Source organism: Lissotriton helveticus, chromosome 5_1, assembly GCF_964261635.1.
Source record: "Lissotriton helveticus chromosome 5_1, aLisHel1.1, whole genome shotgun sequence".
Classification (NCBI taxonomy): Eukaryota; Metazoa; Chordata; class Amphibia; order Caudata; family Salamandridae; genus Lissotriton; species Lissotriton helveticus.
Window position 1 is genome coordinate 2083070973 of NC_136065.1, and position 19441 is coordinate 2083090413.

The following is a 19441-nucleotide window of genomic DNA, read 5'->3' on the forward strand; positions in this document are numbered from 1 at the left end:
AGACAACCGCCACGACAAAACACAACCAGCTCCGATGCATCCTGATCAACACCCGCTCCGCACGCAAACATGCCGTCGAGCTCTGGGACCTACTCGACACTGCATCTCCAGACGCCGCCTTCCTGACCGAGACCAGGATGAACGAAGCCTCCTCCCCAGACATCGCCATAGCCATCCCCGACGGATATAAGATCGCCCACAGAGACCGCACCAACGGAGGAGGAATCGCCATCGTCCACAGGAAAACCATTAGGGTCTCAACAAACACCAACGACACTCTCAGCACCGCCGAACACATGCACTTCCAGATCCGCACGGACCCCAAGACCACCCTAAGAGGCACCCTCATCTACAGGAAACCCAGACCCTGACCGCAATTCTGCGACGCCATCGCCGACTTCTTCAGCAAGCAAGCACTGACCTCCACTAACTACATCCTCCTCGGAGACCTAAACTTCCACCTGGAGAACAACAAGGAAAGCAACTCCGCCACCCTGATAGACAACCTCGCCAACCTCGGACTAGAACAGGTCGTCACATCGCCAACCCACATCGCCGGATACACGCTCTATACCATCTTCTCCTCTAGCCCTCACGTCTCCGTCAGCCACATCTCCGAACCCACCTGGACCGACAACCACTGCATCCACTTCACCTTCCGGAAATCCGTCGCACCTCAGCGCACCCAACAGATCCCCCGTCACTGCTGGGGCAACATCACTGAAGTACAACTACAGACAAACCTCGTACTCAACCCACTGACCAACCCCTCCAACCCCGACGAGGGTGCACGCACCCTCTGACGATGGATGGACGACTGCGCCAACACCTAAGCCCTGCTGAAAAAACCAACCCTCAAAGACACCAACAAGAGAGCCAACTGGTTCACCCCGGAACTCCTTGCGTCAAAGCGCACCTGTCAAAAGTTGGAGAACATATGGCTCAGCGAGAAGTCGCTGCACAGCCCCACTGCCCACAAAGACGCCATCCGCAACCACCACCACCTCATCAGGACCCCCAAGAGAACCTCCTTCAAAGACTGCCTCGACAACAACCCACACAACAGCAAGGAGCTCTTCAACATCGTGAATGAACTCTCCAACCCCAGCTCCAACGCCAACGACATCCCACCGTCGCAAGCCCTGTGCGACTCCCTCGCCTCCTTCTTCTACCGCAAGATCGCCAACATCCACGATAGCTTCAACCCCCGGATGCCTCTAACAGGCCCCAACACACCGGAACAACCTCACCCCACCGACAACAACCCCCTGACAACCTGGGCCAAAGTGAGCATCGAAGACACAATCAAGACCGTGGGCACAATCCACTCCGGCTCGCCGTCTGACCCTGTCCCACACCACATCTTCAACAAAGCCGGCAGCTCCATCGCACCCCACCTACGCAACATCATCAACCTCTCCTTCGAGACCGTGACCTTCCCTGAAAGCTGGGAACATGCAGAGATCATCGCTCTACTGAAGAAACCCAAAGCGGACCGAGCGCACTGAAAAACATCCTGCTCATCTCCCTGCTTCCATTCCCAGCTAAGGTCATCGAGTAGGTAGTCAACATCCAACTCACCCGCTACCTCAAAGACAACAGCATCCTGGACCCCTCCCAGACAGGTTTCCGCAGCAACCACAGCACCGAGACCGCCCTCATCGCTGCCACAGACGACATCAGGATATTATGACGAGACAACGGTCCTCATCCTCCTGGATCTCTCCGCCACCTTTGATACCGTCTGCCATCGCACACTACGCAAACGACTCCACGACGCAGGGATCCAAGACAAGGCCCTGGACTGGACCTCCTCCTTCCTCTCCAGCAGAACCCAGAGAGTCTGCCTCCCCCGTTCCAATCCGAAGCCTCCGAGATCATCTGCGGCGTCCCACAGGGATCCTCCCTCAGCCCGACGTTGTTCAACGTCTACATGGCACCTCTCGCACGCATCACCCAACATCACGACCTCAACATAATCTCCTATGCCGACGACACGCAACTGATCCTCTCCCTCACCAAGGACCCCCTCACGGCCAAATCCAACCTACACCAGGGAATGAAGACCGTCGCCGACTGGACGGTGGATAGCCACCTTAAACTGAACACAGACAAGACGGAGATCCTCATCCTCAGGCCCAATCCCTCAGAGTGGGACGATTCCTGGTGGCCCACATCACTGGGGACCCCCCACCAACCACGCACGCAACCTGGGAGTCATCCTCGACTCGAAACTCACCATGACCAAACAAGTCAACGCTGTCTCCTCCTCCTGCTTCAACACCCTCCGGATGCTCCACAAAATCTACCAATGGATCCCGACAGACACAAGGAAAACAGTCACCCAGGCCCTAGTCAACAGCAAACTCGACTACGGAAACGCCCTCTACGCCGGAGCCCCGACTAAGCTCATCAACAGACTGCAAAGAATCCAGAATGCCTCTGCACGCCTGATCCTCGACATCCCGCGCCGCGACCACATCACCCCCCACCTGAGGAACCTGCACTGGCTCCCTGTCGACAGAAAAATCTCCTTTAAGCTCCTGATCCACGCACACAAGGCACTCCACAAGACCAGCCAGCCTATCTCAACAGCTGACTATCCTTCTACGTACCCAACAGGAATCTCCGCTCCGCAGACCTCTCCCTGGCTACCATCCCACGCATCCGCAGAACCGCAGCCGGAGGCAAATCCTTCTCCCACTGCGCCGCCAAGAACTGGAACACCCCCCCCCCCCCCATCCTACGACAAACCGAAGACCTTCTAAACTTCAGGAGACCACTCAAGACCTGGTTCGACCAGTAGCTACGGCACCCCCTTCCTCCCCACCCCTCAGTTCCTTGAAACCATTGCGGGTATGTAGTGCGCTTTACAATTTATATGATTGATTGATTGATAACCAACTTGCAGTACTTTGATATGGGATAGGTAATTCCTAAAAACAAAAACATAAATATCTCAGGTATGCATGTACACTAGTTTTTTGCCCTATGCTTGGATGATTACCACAAACGTCGGGCTTTGTCATTATACATTCTCTTGTGGAAGAAGAGTTATTTATTTATTTGGAGGTTTATTTAGCGCAAGCAAGACCCTTTCAGGTGACAGAGACCTTTAGAGATACTGTACATGAGAGAGAACACAAAGAAATATGGCATCATTGGAAAAGAATACAAAATATTCAAACCTAGTACATGAGAGAGGCAACATTAGATCCCATATAATCCCGCCAGGAAATGGAACAGGCGAAATCTTCCCCAAGGACAAGTCTCCCTGTTCACGATATGATGAAGCATGTGGTTGCAGAACCAAGTTAACCATGTATTCTGTTCAGGGACAAAATGTCCATGAAGTAGGGGAAAGAACACAGTCGCCAAACCAATCCAGAGAACCAGGAAAAGTATTGCAATTGTCATCCAAAGGTATAGTCAAGCTAAAAAAACAATTCAAATGGCAGGGGCGGTGGGGGTGGAGGTAGTTCCGAAGTCTCAGAGCAGAAGTCATCAAGGTCAATGAAGTATCCAGACGCTGTCCGGTCTAGTTTTGGGAGCTCATCAGGTTGTGTTGAACTTGATGCAGAATCAATTTGTGGTACATTGACGTAGACCTTTTCATTCTCAGGATTCCGAATAGAAATTTGTGTTTCTCTACCTGTTGACAAGACAGTTGAAGTTGTTTTTTAAACTAGCAGAACGCATATTTCATTGATGTTTGTCAATGTCTTTTGTTGAAGAGAACAAGCTTCATTTGTAAATAAGGCTTCCATCTGAACCTCCTGTATGGCAGAGAGGAGATTGGTAGCTACCCAGGAGTTCATGTGGCTTACTGTTTAGAATCGGCCACATAGTTTGATTTGATCCGATCAATAGAGACAAACCTTTTGTTACAGCGTCTGGCAAGGGGTGGGAAAAGTAAGGTTTGTGTACCTTAAACAGCCAGGACCAGAATAGGTGCTTTGTAAGGAGGCCCAAACTTTTTCTTGTCCACAATCATTTCTCTGACCAGAACCCCGATCTTTGGGATCCAGCCAGTTCTTGCCAGGACCACCTTCACTTCTCCAGTGGCGGTGCTTTTTACTTGGATGTTGCTTTGTTCAACCTGGAAATCATTCAGTTCCTGTAAAATAACCAAACATTCTTTAATGCCAAACAGTGTTTCCGCCGCCACTGTGCTGTCATTATCGAGGTCTGGGACCCACATATTAACCTCAAAAATGATCTCATAAGGAGTTTGACCACCCAAGGTCTTTCTTGGTATATTGTCCAATGCCCTCTGAACTCCATATAGGTGATGGCCCCAACTGCAATCAGCGCATAGTATCCTTGCTGTTAAAGACCGCTTTAAGTCCCAGTTCTTCCTCTCCACTACCACATTTCCCTCGGGATGATAGGGAGACGAGATTTGTAGCGTCACATCTAAACTTCCCATGGCCTCTTTTTAAGCCCAAGAGCAAAACACCGGACACTGATCAGAATGTAGTATGCCACTTGTGTATGTCCCAATAAAGACTCACAGAACCTTTATAACAGTTTGGACGTTAGCCGATCACTGTGGCGCTACTCTCACCAGACAACCCATCAGGTTCTGGCAAACTCTCATGACACTGTAGAGCATTGACAATTCCCATTCCCCATTTAGAAGCACAGTCCTCCAAATCCGGGGCATACCTGGCCTTAAGTCCAGCTACCTTCTTCTTTTTGAATTGAAGTTTCGACATTTTAGGCTTATCTTCCTGTTTAATTATGTAATCATATGAGCGTTGCGAGTCCTTCCTTGGTTTCACTTGCTCTTCTGATCTGCGCTCCAATCGGGCTTCTCTCTCCAAGCGTTTATCGGATGAAGCCTGAAAGGAACGAGAGGGTCATATATCAATACCCTGTTTCCTATCAGGTGTTTTAACATTATCACAGTTACATAGCTTGAAACATTTTTTAGTAGATTCCTGTGTAGGAGACCCATGCTGCTTTCTAGTGAGTCGTTGAGGAGATTTGTCAGTTCAACTAATATTATGTCCCTCCTTTTTTTAGGATGTAGAGAGGAGCGCTGTCGAGGGGACATCTTGATTTGATTGTGGTGAGGATCTCCTTACTTGTCTCAGTTTGTACTTTAGGGATAGCTGTACGTTTATGTCTAGCTAAAGCACCCAATGTGTTGATAGTATGTTGTTCGGAGTTAGTGTTTGTAGGAAGGGCAACTAGGATGTTATTCACCTTTCCTAAAAAGAATTCAGCCAGTGTATTACACCACTAAACTGATTGTCTGAGCACTTGTTGCTCTTTTGTACGATGCCTTATTTTGCCCGTCATACTTTTTTCTCCACTGCCTTTGGACTATTTTTGCTTTTCCCTTTAATTCACTGAGGTTAGTGGAGTACCAAGGTGTGCTTTGTGCAGGACGGCCCGTTACTTTCATTTCATAGGGATAGGAGCATCCAGAGATCCTCTAAGTCAGCTCTCAAAGTTTTTGTATCTCTTATCCACTCCACCTCCTCTTGTTAATGTTGAATCTACTATGGTATGTTCCCAGATTTTGGCATCTAATCTAGATCAAAAGCGCTTTATTTTTGTTGAACACAATTGTTTCCCTAGTGGTGTTAAGGGAGAAGGGTACTACATAGTGATTGGACCAGCACATTTGGATTGGAGTATCTACAATGAGCTCCTCAATACTGGAAAAAATAGGAGCCAATGTATGATCAAGTTTATGGGTGGGATGTTTTACTACTTGAGTCATCTGGTTTGCTGCCGTATCCTGCATGATTTTATACTTTCAATGTTATCATTATTGAAGTGGATGTTCAGATCACCTAGTACTATAAAATTAGATTTTTCCAAACTAAATTCAGCAAATAATTCAGGGAGTTATTGTTATGTAGTTTGGTATAGCGCGCAGCTGCCTCAGCGAAGAGGCGTCCCTGCGCTTGCCGGGAGTGCTGAGCTAAATCCTGCAGCAGGCCGTGGGAACGATATATTAAAATTCCTGAGAAGGTAAAGATAGCTGAGAGTTCCAGAGAAAACATTAGGCATTCACTTCCTGGACGTTTTATGGGAGAGAGCTGACCTTTTATATTTTCTTCATAAATTATTGCATCCCCCTCATCTTCTGTCTTCATGGTCAGGACTCGACTGGGAACTCAAACCAGCACTGGCAATTCAGTTGGACTGGCCTGGGGAGGCAGGAGGGGAATGGAGTGGGTGGGGGGTGCTATTCAGAAGCACTGCTGCTGCTTTTGTTACAGGGGGGCGATATTGCAGCACTGCTGCAAAACCGGCCTCCAGTAACAAAAACGTCCTGCACCACTCAAAAACGGGCCCCCACCCTTCCATCCCACCAGGAAAACGCCTGGTGCCCGCTACGGCCAGTCCAACCCTGTTCACCGTCACATCTTTTAATTGCGTAGCCTTGGGGAAGGGCCAGAACTATGTCTGGCATTTTGTCTGGCATGGACTCTTCTCGCAGCCAGGTTTCTGCTCCAGATTCCTTTTGTGTTGCTTCTGGAACTGTAAAAAAAAGCTTTTCCTAAATGCTGTTCATTGTTAGCCACACATTCCTCCACAGATATTTCTATTTCTTCATCTGAAAATGTCTGCTTCCTTTTCCTTTCTGACTCCTCTGCTGACTTTCTTTTTCTTTTTAAAATAGGTTTTGTCTTTTATTTTTAACCAAAAGAAAGAAAAACAAAATAGGCATGGGCAACAAGCGCCATTGTCTGCAGTTACATTTTGATGGTATTGATGTTCATTATAGATAATGAAATATTAGGTCTAAGCGCAGCCATAGAGTTTATGTGAAAAAAATATATAATGAGGGCATACACACATCTACGAAACGGTTTGTATCTAGGAAACAGTCAAGCAAGGAGGTGAATCAGAATTATCCTCTGTAGTGCCCAATCCATAGTAGGACCTCCACCAGCCCCAACTCTTGTAGAATTTACGGGAACATCCCCTGCTGTGGTACACCACCTTTTCTGCTGCAATATATAAATCTATACCCTTCCGCCATTCATGCACAGTGGGCACTACCAGCACCCCCAATATTTGGCCATGTCTCTCTTTGCCACCACCAAGCCCAGTGCACTAAAAAGAATCTTAATTCGGGGGATATCTACATCATTTGGGATCCCCAGCAACACAAGCCTCTGTTCTGACGGTAGCGATACCTCCAGTATATCTGAGGGTTCCTGTATAATTGTCTTCCAGTAGGCCTGAATAAGGGACATTTCTAATGTGTGTGCAGGAATGATCCAACCCCTTCATCACACTGCAAAAATAACAGTGTAGAGGCCCTCTCCATTTGGTGCAGCCTTTGGCAGTTGTAGTATGCCCGGGGCAGTATCTTAAATTTAATCAGGCGCAATTTAATTGATACTTCCCAAGGGTGCATTAGCGCTGCCTCCCAGTCCATATCTTCAAGGTCACCCACATCTTGTCTGCATCTGTCCCTTAGCTTACCTAGTGTGTCACACATACAGAAGTGGCTTTCAGGGAATAAGAGTGGAGGAGCGGAGCGGATCGCGGGAGAGGGGGTACCAGAAAAAACACTTACCTCTTTGCTGCGTCTCGAGTCCTCAGTCGTCTCTCCTCCGTCGTCTCTTTGTGGCCAGAACCAGGAAGCACACAGTCTCCCTCCCCTAAGTCAAGCACAACGCAGCATTGTGATTGGTTTGAGCTCCGTGGCTCGGCGCTCAGGCGGGGAATAGGAGGCTGGGCATGCTCCCCACCAGGCTGCGTAATGCAGCCTGGTGGGGGACATGCAAAGTGTGCATGACTGTTTGTCCGTCCCAACAGTTGTGCGCACTTTGGAGTGCAGCAACCACTCCTCCTCCCGGACATCATGGGAGACTAGACCTGCACCGCGCCGGCGCGCCCAATCTGGCTGATTCTAAAAATAAAATGATGCGACTCACCAGGGTTCCATTGCTCACTGTGACGCTCTGGCGGCGTTCTTTTTGGAAAAGGTCCATGCCATCTACAGAGCTTTTCCTACGGCTGCACCCTCTGCTGGCAGTCCCCCCAAGCCCCTTACCTTGGATGTGTTACATTCCTTCCCGAGATTAACATTGGTGAGTTTTGGTAAGTTTGCCCAACAGGTCAAGTCAGGATCCCCGGCTGATCCTCTTCGCCCGGCTTTGTTTAGAGACCTACCATCCAATGGCCTTTCACCGGTTTGCTCCTTAATTAACATCTCTTTAGCTGCCGGCGTGGTCCCAGCGAAGTGGAAACAGGCGGTTGTTGTGCCCATCCTTAAGAAACCAACTTTGGATGCCGATAAACCTGAGAATTACCGCCCAATTTCCCTTCTCCCGTGGCCTGCCAAAGTTGCGGAGGCGCATGTCAACTCTGTCCTCTCTGATCACCTTCTACAAGCTAACATCTTGGACAGAACGCAGAATGGTTTTCGGGCAGGGCATAGCACGGAGACGGCTCTACTTTATATGGTGGAGCATTTGCGCTCCGTGCTTGACGCGGGTCAAACGGCGGCGCCGGTGCTATTAGATCTAAGCGCCGCCTGCGACACCGTGGCCCACCCGATCCTTCTGCGGCGCTTGGAGGAAGCGGGTGTCACCGGTCTTGCGCTCCAGTGGTTCCGATCTTTTCTTGCCAACCGTTCCTTCTGCGTGGCCGTTCCGCCCTATCAATCCAAATTCCATCCTCTGGAACTGGGGGTCCCCCAGGGCTCCTCGCTGAGTCCCACATTATTCAACCTATATGTGAGACCGCTGGCTGAGGTTGTCAGGCATTGGGGCATGACCATGGTGTCCTATGCCGATGACACCCAGCTAGCGGTTACAATCAGCGGGGATGCGGATGTGGATGCCCCCAGATTCCAGAATGGACTCCGGGCGGTCGCCAGCTGGATGACTTCCAACTGTCTCCAGCTGAACGCAAGTAAGACGGAGGTTATGATCTTTGGCAAGCAGACGGAACTCTGGGGCGACAGGTGGTGGCCATCGGACCTGGGCCCCACACCCATCCCGGTCGCTCAGCTAAAAAATCTTGGGGTATGGCTCGATCCATCTCTTTCTTTTGAATGCCATACTATGCGCACGGCGGCCTGTTGTTTTGGCATCCTGCGGGGACTTCGACCCGTACTAAAATGTTTTGATGCGAACACCAGGCAACTCGTTATCCAGGCAACCGTGATGTCACGCCTCGATTATGCCAACGCCCTACTATTGGGCTTAAATCAGGCGGAACTCACCCGCCTGCAGCGTGTACAGAACGCAGCGGCAAGAGCGATCGTGGGCTTGCCTAGATTTTGCTCTACATCCAATACCTTACGCACGTTGCACTGGCTTCCGATTACTCGTAGGATCCAGTTTAAGGTCCTTTGTGTGGCTTACAAGATCATTAAGGGATCCCCTGCTTTGATTCTCTCCAACCTTCTATCCCGTTATATTCCAGGCCGTGCCTTAAGATCCTCTGACCTGGAACTTGCTGTTGTTCCCCGGTTTAAGCGTTGCCGGGCCGGCGGCCGCTCCTTCCAAGTGCGTGCCGCCGCGTTATGGAATTCCCTTCCCTTTGAGATTCGTGCACTTGGGGATTTGCTCTCCTTCCGGCGGGCGGTAAAAACCTTTTTGTTTCCTTAGTTCCCTTGTTCCTTCTCCTCTGCCCTGTTGTGTTGTGTTTCTACCTGGCGGGCGCCAGGACGCTCCTTTGCTGGACCATCTGTGCGCCTAATAAATAAGTTTAACATAACTTTTATATTATATATATATATATATAATATATATGATAGAGCGCGCGAGGTCACCCAACCAATAATTTCGCCGTTTCCGGCTTCGGGCCCATATATTTCAATTCACCATATACATTGACCGGGTGACTTCACGGGCTGCTACCAATTTGTGTGAATTCCCTACTGTTATTATTCAGCGTACCCGACTTACCATCCACCGACACGGGTACCTATGACCACAACGGATCAGGGAGCTAGCTGTAAAGGAAAGGCAGCAAAATTCAAACTCAAAATGACATTCAATACTGTTGTAAATGACCACGGACAACTGGAAGTTTTAAAATCTTTATCTAAAGTTCGTTCTCGGTAAGCATTAGATTTACAAGAATAAGGCAATCAATAATCAAGATAACGAAAAGTACATAACTATAGAGAAATAAAGTCAGGGTAATCATGGAAATGCTAATATGAGATGCAATCAGGAAACGCTATACATTCAGGGTAAAAGTTCTTTAGACAGTTTAAGTAAGGCCGTTCTAGACCATATCAGGAAATGACAAACTGCAATGCAAAATATGATTTCTAACAGGTAGGGTAACATGGGAACACGTTATGAAAATATGCAATGTCTTTACGTTTCAATAATTGCAGCAAAAGCATGGAAAATCCACATATGCAAAGGTGTGTCTTTATTGAAGCAAAAGACAGAAAAATAGAAAGGTGCAAGTTCAAAGAATTTAGAGCAATATTTACCTAGACTGGTGTGGAAACCAAACCCTGGCCACGGGTCAGTTAAGGACAGGAAACCCTCAAGGAAGGATACCCCTCAATGGACAGCAGGTGCAGAATGGACACCCAGGACAGGACAGGAAACCCTCAGATTAGGAATCAGGACAGGACCCTCAGGACAGGACAGGAAACCCTCAGGACAGGACCAGCACCCGCAGTTCGGAAGCAACGCCTGCGCTCCACCCTCTCTGCAGCTATCGATCAAGACCCCGATTGGGTCAGCGAACTCCCAGCAAAGTGCTTCGCCAGCACTTTAAGGTTCAGTAGAACCTTAGTCTATGGTCAATTTCGGACAGAGTGCTCCGCAGCCCTCTGTATCTTCAGTCACCTATTGAGTGCGATGGGTCAGTGAGAGGTCAGCTAAACCAGACAAGTCGGACAATTTCCCTAGGTGAACCCAGGGTAGATATACAGTTTGGAGACGGTGTACCACCCCCCAATGTTGCAAAGTGTCAGAATCCCTCAATTTGGATTGGTCCTAAGATAGGCTTTGGGTAACACACCAATCAGAACACACCATTTGGAGGCCTTATTTACATCTCAGGGCACCGCCTAGCAAGATTGGGGTTCCCATGAGAAAATTGCGCAGAATACAGGGAAAGAATACATTTTAGCAACATAATAGAACAATATCGTGATGCTGCAGGGCGAAGGTGCTGCTTCCCAGGGTGGCTTCTGGTATCAACCTTCTTTGGCAGCAATTTAATGCCAAGATTGCTTCTGGCGAGTCTGCGCACAAGTACCCTCCAAGATGGCTTTCGGCTCAGTCAGACCCCCATTCCCCGCGGTACATGAAAAGTAAGCGAGAACAAATTAATACATAGAAATAACATTATGAAAACACATCACAGGGTTTGTACTTTCAACTGATCACTAAGAAAGATACTTATGCAGTGTAAATGTTAGCTACATATATACGAGCACAAGAGCAGTGGCACGAGCAGTACCACGTTACTGGCAAAGCTATGTATTACGCATGCGCAACTATTTCCCTCCAAACCTGCAAACACGTCAGGACACGTGAGTGTGACTGACGCATGCGCAGACACTATTTCAAAGCAGCGGCCATTTTTAGGACTCAAGTTAATTGTATTAGGAATACACATAGGCAAGCTTCATTGATTTCGTTTAAACATGAAATAAACGTTAGTAAGACGTACAAATTATTACCTGGTTATACATGGACGAGGTTCATGACAAAAGCAAGTCGCAAATGCGAAGCTTTGCTTCATCAATAACATAACATAATACCAGAAATAACTTCTGTTATTATCATTTTATTTTTGCTTTCACACTGCTCCGAGAGCAGTGGGGTTACGCTCCTCCGCCTTAGTAGAGGAACCGCCACTGCATGCATATTGTTATTGATTGTCTTATACGTGGAGAAGATGGCGTCTTTCCCTAACTCCTCCGTCCCTTCCAGCTGCTCTGCCCACCACGCATGGTGGTCTTGCTGACGTTCTTGTCTCAACAGTGTTGTAGTTTGCAGTAGATGGTATGTTCAGTTCTGGCTTCCTTGCAGCTGCTATGATTTCCATTGTGATATAAACAATGTAATTCCAAATTCGGATGTATGACATTACAACGCATGCTTTTACATTGCATGCCTTTACAACGCGGTATTTACAACGAATACCTTTACAACGCATAATGCTTTTGGGCGCTGGATAGTGAATAGTTTAATTTACTATTCCAACTCCAGTCCCCGTGGATAGTAGGGAAGGTGTGGGATAGTACATTAAACCTATTCCCTATCCTAGAGCGCCCCCCAGCGCAATGCGTTGTAATGGTTTGCGTTGTAAAAGTTGCGTCGTAAAGGCATTGTGTGGTAAAAGTTGCGTTGTAAAAGTTGTTCACCTCCAAATTCTGATGTCAATAATGTGTGTTTGTGCAATGTTCACATTTTGCAGCTGCGAATAAATCGTTACTTTGCGATATCTTAGAAATACGAATCTTAAGAAATCGCTGTTTAGAACATTGACTTGATAGTACATTTCACTAACCGAATTGCAAAATGCGATTTATTAACAATAGCAATTTACGATTCGGAAAGTTACACGTTAGTACATCTGACCCATGGAGTGATAGGCAATGTAAGTGAAGAGAGGCATCGGTTGCACGGGGTGCAAGGAAATTGTAACAAAGTGTAAAGATGCGAGGGGACAATATGGAGAGCAGAAACTGCTGGGAGGAACGCAGGGAGTTGAATAAGAAAGAGCGCAGAAACTGCTTGAAAGAGGTTCCGCATGGGAGGTGGAGAAGTGGGCTCTACAGGTGAAGAAAAGTGGTGGGCTGTAGAGGGGTAAGGCCCATAGGGGTAGAGCCATCTATTGCATTTGATTAGATTCTTCCTTCTCAGCCTTTTGCTGGGAGATTTCAGAGAAGAGTTTCTTCCTGCATTAGCAACTAAACAAGTGTTGGTAATTATTCTTCATTAGGAGATAATATTCGACCTTGGTATAAAATGACTCCCGAGGCGTTTAAGACACATTTTAAGCCTCCGGACAGTAATCCTAATGATGTTGGAACAATGGCCATGCAATTGGACATATCTATTAGAAATACACTTGACGAAATTATCCCGGAAGGGAAAGTAAATTTGAAAAGGATAGCTTCACCTTGGTTTTCCGTGACCTTGAAACGAGAGAAAATTGATTGTAGAACGGCGGAGAGACTATGGCGTAAGTCCAGAACGCCTGAAAACCGCTTGAAGTATAAATTAATTCATTCTGATTATATGAAACATATAAAGGCAGCGAAATCTCTTTATATTTCGCTGAGAATAAATAAGGCCTCCCAATCTAGTAAAGAACTGTACAAAATAGTCAGGGAGTTTACTACACCACAGGTCGAGCAATCTGAATTCGACCCCTCACCAGAATGGGTGAATTCACTGGCTTCCTATTTTCACAATAAGATCCAGTCAATATATTCCTCATTTCCTTCCTCACCTCCAAGTGTGGCCGCAGGCGTGGAGGCTCTCTGTAATTCTGAGCCCGCCCCTGAAACCACGGATTCTCCATCCATGATAGAATTGGAGCCCACTTCCCCTGCTGAAGTGCTAGTTGCACTCAAGAAAATTAAGTCAAGATCTCCTAATGACCCCTTGCTCCCCCGTAAGTGCAATGATTTATTTCCATTGCTGGCCGACGTTTTGACCAGTATTTTTAATGCCTCCTTTGAGAGTGCTTCTTTCCCTAGTAGCTGGAAATTGGCGCAAGTCAGGCCAATTCTCAAAAAGCCTAATAGAGACCCTTCCACTGTGTCCAACTACAGACCAATTTCTCTATTACCTTACTTTGGCAAGGTTCTTGAATTTTTGGTAAACAAACGTGTGTCCTCTTACATTGAAACCCATGCACTCTTTGACCCGTCACAATCAGGCTTCCGTGCCGCTCATGGGACGGAAACCGCAGTAATGGAAGTAGTGGATAACATCCGACTTTCCTTGGATAGGGGCGAATCAGCAATTCTGGTATTACTAGATCTTTCCGCTGCCTTTGACACCATCTCCCACAGCATTTTGAAACATCGGCTGTGGGAGGTTGGTGTCCGAGGCAATGCTTTGGCCTGGTTCGTGGACTATCTCAAGGATCGTCACTCTCACATCAGGATGAATTCTCACACATCTGCCACTATTCCTCTCTCTGTAGGGGTCCCACAGGGGTCCATCCTCAGTCCCCTCCTATTTAATGTATATCTCTGCCCTCTGGCCCATATTATAAAATCCTATGGCTTCTCCACCGTGTCATACGCAGATGATACGCAGGTACTCATTACCTGCAGATCTAATTCCCAGGAAACCTGTATCCGTTTCAAACAATGTCTGATCCACATTAAAAACTGGATGAGTGATAACAAGCTTCAACTCAATTGCAGCAAGACTGAAATCTTACTATTTGGCATAGCCACGACCTTCTGGTCGCAGGACTGGTAGCCTATTGATCTAGGGCCTTGCCCTGAGCCTAAAGAAGCTGTAAGAGATCTAGGGATCATGCTTGATCGGGATCTTTCCATGAAGGTTCACGTCTACCAGGTTGCCGGGACATGTTTTGGCATTCTTCGACAACTGCGTAAAATTTCTAAATGGCTCCCAATTGAAGCCAGAAAGCCCCATGTCCAGGGATTGATTGTTAGTGGGCTCGATTATGGAAATGCCATGTTTGCCTCCATTAATGAGAATCAACTAACCAAATTACAAACTATTCAGAACGCGGTGGCAAGGCTAGTGCTGGGTCTGCCTCCTAGATCTGCCTCCAAACCTATCCTTAAAAAATTACACTGGCTTCCTGTGTGCCAAAGATGCCATTTTAAAATCTTGAGTTTAACTCATAAACTCCTTCATGGTATAGGCCCCTCCTATTTAACAAAAAAACTAGCCTGGTATATCCGTCCAGAGCGCTTCGCTCTAGCTCTAAGTTCCTGCTGTTCCAGCCTAGAGTACGGACGTCCAGGAATGGATGCCGATCCTTTTCATATGTGGCTCCCCAACTATGGAATAAGTCACCTCCTCACCTCCTGTCCCTCTCCAATCATTTGGAGTCTCGAAGGGGCTTAAAAACGTGGCTCTTTCCCTAGTAAAGTCTCTTTGTAGGTGTCTCACTCTGGTAGGTTAATGCCTCTCTTCTGCAAAGCGCCTTGAGACCTCCTTGGTGATAAGCGCGCTATAGAAAAACATTTGACATTGACATTGACATTGATTGGCCAGGCTATGCTGGTGCTCTTTGTATTCGCTGTTATGTAGTAACTTCCTTCCTTCTGTCTTCTTCCCTTCTGCTCGGTTGATTGGCCAGGCTATGCTGGTGCTCTTAATTAATATTCACTGTTATGTAGTAACTTCCTTCCTTCTGTCTTCTTCCATTATGCTCAGTTGATTGGCCAGGCTATGCTGGTGCTCTTAATATTCACTGTTATGTAGTAACTTCCTTCCATCTGTCTTCTTCCCTTCTGCTCGGTTGATTGGCCAGGCTATGCTGGTGCTCTTTGTATTCGCTGCTATGTAGTAACTTCCTCCCTTCTGTCTTCTTCCCTTCTGCTCAGTTGATCGGCCTGGCTCTGCTGGTGCTCTTCGTATTCGCTGCTATGTAGTAACTACCTTCTGTCTGTCTTCTTCCCTTCTCCTCAGTTGATTGGCCTGGCTATGCTGGTATTCTTGGTATTCGCCGGACTGGCGTTGAAGTTCAGCTACAAGTGTGGCAAGGATTGCAGTTGCTGGGAAGTAGACTGGAAGATCAACTACAAAGAGGAGGCACTGAGGCACAACGAGAATATTCTGATGGAGGTGCTCTTGGACAGGACCAAAGACGACACCAAAAAGAAGCTGACTGCTGCTCTGGAATGCAAGGAGGGCTTCTGGGCTCAAGCCGAGGACATCTGCAAAGACGTTCGCTGTCCAGAAGATGACGAGCCAAGTAAGTGGGTGCATTGCACAATGTTTTTGTGGCTTGGTGAGATAACAGAATTTTGTGAAACCACTTGCTATTACAGCTTCATCTCATATATGCCCAAGTTGACGCTGTAGCCAGGCACGTACCAAGGGTCAATCAGTGTTTTTCAATATTCTACTTAATTAATCGCTTTTTCAATTATACAAAATACACTGTGGACTAATTACAACTTACAAAAGCAAGAAATATAATGACACACAATTAAACCATTGCATCTTTGGCCCTCTCACTGTTGTTTTCTAAACTCATCCTATTAACCATGTCTATTATAAGTAGATTAGGTACATCCATCTCTATGTTAAGTGACAAAAAGCAGCAACACAAGTCAACGTTTCGATCTTTTCATTTCTACGGTATAAGAGACCATCATCAGGGCAGATGTTATCAAATCTGTGGTCCCTGTAGCCTCTTAACACAGAAACCCTGTGCACCAGAAAAAACATGCACACCAACCAAGGTTGTCACATGAATAATCAATAAGATACATTATGCTAGCAGCAATTAAATCCTCCAAAATATTTGTTTGGCACAACAGCATCCTCATTCATGTCAATTAGATGGATCAGGATTTTTTAAACTTGATTACGGTTGCATACACTTGGGGTACCAGTGGGTGGCGCATTCTGAGAGGCGGCACACATGGTTTTTGGGTGACACATTCCGACTGTGGCAGTGGACACACAGGGTGCCAAACACTCTCTGTGAGAAGGGACACGCAGTATGTGGGTAGACTGTCTGGAAGGGACACACCCAGACTATGGGGGCATGCTGTTTGTGGGTTTAGAATATACCCAGCCTTGGGTTGCATACTGTGGGAGTGGAAACACACAGTCTATGGGTGGCACACTTTGTCTGTGGGACTAGTCACACTCTACCTCTGGGAGTAGGAGCAACCAGTCATATGGGATTACCTTTGGAAACAAATTTAGTTGCACAGGTGGCCAACGGTTAACAGTATTCCCTTGCACAGAAAATCAGGCTAAAAAACTCTCCAGAGCACACAACATTTGTGCTGATTATCGCTGAATGTTTGTGCCCTCTGTTCAGTTTAGTGCTAACGTGCACACACCGTATTAGCGCCCTTTTGGCAAGTGTCTTATTTCTGCATTATTTGCTCTTGTTGCCACCAGGTGAAAGGTAACGTTACATCCAAGAGCAAAATGTGAGCATGCAGATGGAGTCCACTAGGCCTTTACTAGAATGGTGAGTTTTTTAAAGTGCATTCTGGTTTTGTAGGCCTCGCCTACACTATTGTGCCTAGTTCCCTGGGCCTCTCCTGGAGTTTTGTGCCAGTTCTTTTGACTTCATTTTGATCACTTGGTCCTGTTCTCTAGGTGCCACTGTAGAAATGTGTCCCTTTCTCTAGGACTCATCGGACGTCTAATGGCAGTTCTCTAGACCTTATCTGGAATACAGTGTCCAGTTCTCTAGATCTCACTGCTGCACTTTGTCCTGATCTCTAAGCCTTATTTGGAGTACTGTCTCTGATGGATACTTATATTCTGATATTCCTAATTTTTTAAATATCCCAGGCGCCAGGCTGAATCCCGGAACCTTTTCACTAGCTCTCCACGCCAGCAGGGGAAACTGACTCTACTTCAATGCTGGAAGCGGCAAACCTTTGACGTCACTAGAGCCATAAAGCGCCCCTGTCGGAGGACTCACTCCAGTTCCCTTTTTTCCAAGCCATAAACGCAAATCTCAGGAGGTTGTCGACATGGAACAGATTCAAATAGTGCAGGAATTGCGAAGGACAGATGTGAATCACTGACCCTCTTGAAATCTGTTGATGGGTCCAACCATAATGTGAAGGCGTGAGGCTCTTCTTGGGGTATGCACCCCTAGGCCATATAGGAGAGGGAAGATGTTTATGGCCTGAGCAAAGGATGAACACTAAAGAAGACACAAGTACAGGATGAGTGGAAGTACGCTGGTGTTGTTTATTTTTTTTAGATTTTTATATATTGCTAGCTAAACCCAAGAGTATTAGAGTGCTTTACAAGACAAGTGAACCGAGACCATAGCATTAATAGAAGGATTCAACTTTGACATAGTATATCAAAGGGGAATAAAAAAACAGTGCAACATTAAATATGTATATCAAAAATCAAAAAGCAACAAATAGTGCAACATAATCCCACCAGAGGCATTAGTGACAGATTAAATGCTGAATTGGGTCAGGCAGCCGTCTCAAATGATCTTGTCGGTTTAGCAAGCTCTGGTAAGTGGGTTGGAGTATGTGTTCATCAGTAGTGATTTGAGGTTCCGTTTAAAACAAATATAGGAAGGATTACAACAGAGGTCTTCAGGAATTGAGTTCCAAATCCATGGAGCTTTACCTGAGAAAGAACGTTTCTGGGGTGTTTTGTTCAGTTTGGGATCAATGAGAAGGAGTGAGTTGGATCTTCTAAAGGCCTGATTTCAATCCTCTTTCAAAAGTTTGTTTTCTAAATATTTATAGTTTGCAGTGTAAAAGGCTTTGTGAGTGAAACAGGCTGTCTATAAGATGCATCTTCCTTCTATAAGGAGCCATTGAACTCTTGAGTGCAGGTGTGATGTGGTTAAATATTTTGGTGCCTGTGAGGAGTCTACTGGCTGCCTTAAGAGTTGTTCTTAGAGGCGCAAGGTGACTTTTCTTCCCAGTACTTCACGGAGTTGCAGAGTATGAAAGAACAGTTCATAGCATTAATGCTCTTGAGCCATTCTTCGAATGATAATGGCTTGCAATTGGGGGAAAAGAGTTAAAATTAAGTTTTATTGGAGTTCATTTTTAGGTGATTGGTGCTTAGCTAGGTTTGTATGTTGTTTAGTGTTGAATTCAAATAGCATATATAATTATGGGATATTTTGTAGTAAAGTTGCGTGTCATCGTCATATAGGTGATATTTCACACCTGCTTGATTCAGTATAATTGTGAGGGGGTTCCATGAAGACGTTAAAAAGGACTGGAGAGAGGATGGAGCCTTGTGGAACTCCCTGTGAAACTCGTGTAGGCTGTGAGAGGAAACTGCTGATTTGTATGTCCTCTCAAGACCGTACCATTGATACCAGTGTGATTCTTGAGGGTCTCAGGTGAAGCTTGGTGGTTAACTGTGTCAAATGCCACCGATAGATCAAGTTGGATTAAGAGGCAAGAGGCAACTTTATCTCAAGTTTTGAGAACGGCATTTGATATATTGAGCCACAGCAGTTTCTGTGCCACACTCTTTCATGAATCCTGAGTGAAAGGTGTTGTGGAGGTTGAATTTCTCGATGTGTTGGAGGAGTTGGATCAAGATGCATTATTCAATTGCATTTGCTAGTAAAGGAAGGTTGGTTACAGGTTTGAAGTTGTTGAGGCCATTAGGATCCAGGTTTTGACTTGGCCTAGTTGGAGAGAATCAGGAACACAGCCCAACGAGATAGTAGGATGGATGATTTTGGTCCAGAACAGAGAGATGAAGTGGTTGAGGTTCTGTACTAGGGAAGGTGGGAGGGGATCAGTGGTATGAGATGTGGTGTTGAAGTTTGCAATTATCTTGTG

The 19441-nt window shown here is 46.6% G+C and overlaps 1 protein-coding gene across 1 annotated transcript in view; it reads left to right on the plus strand.

Moving 5' to 3' along the window:
• LOC144754004 (uncharacterized) overlaps positions 1–19441 on the plus strand; it is a 70827-nt gene that overhangs the window by 38204 nt on the left and 13182 nt on the right. The window contains exon 2 of the mRNA XM_078641522.1: positions 15597–15882. Within this exon, the coding sequence (XP_078497648.1) occupies positions 15597–15882 (286 nt within the window). The remainder of the gene's footprint in view (positions 1–15596; positions 15883–19441) is intronic.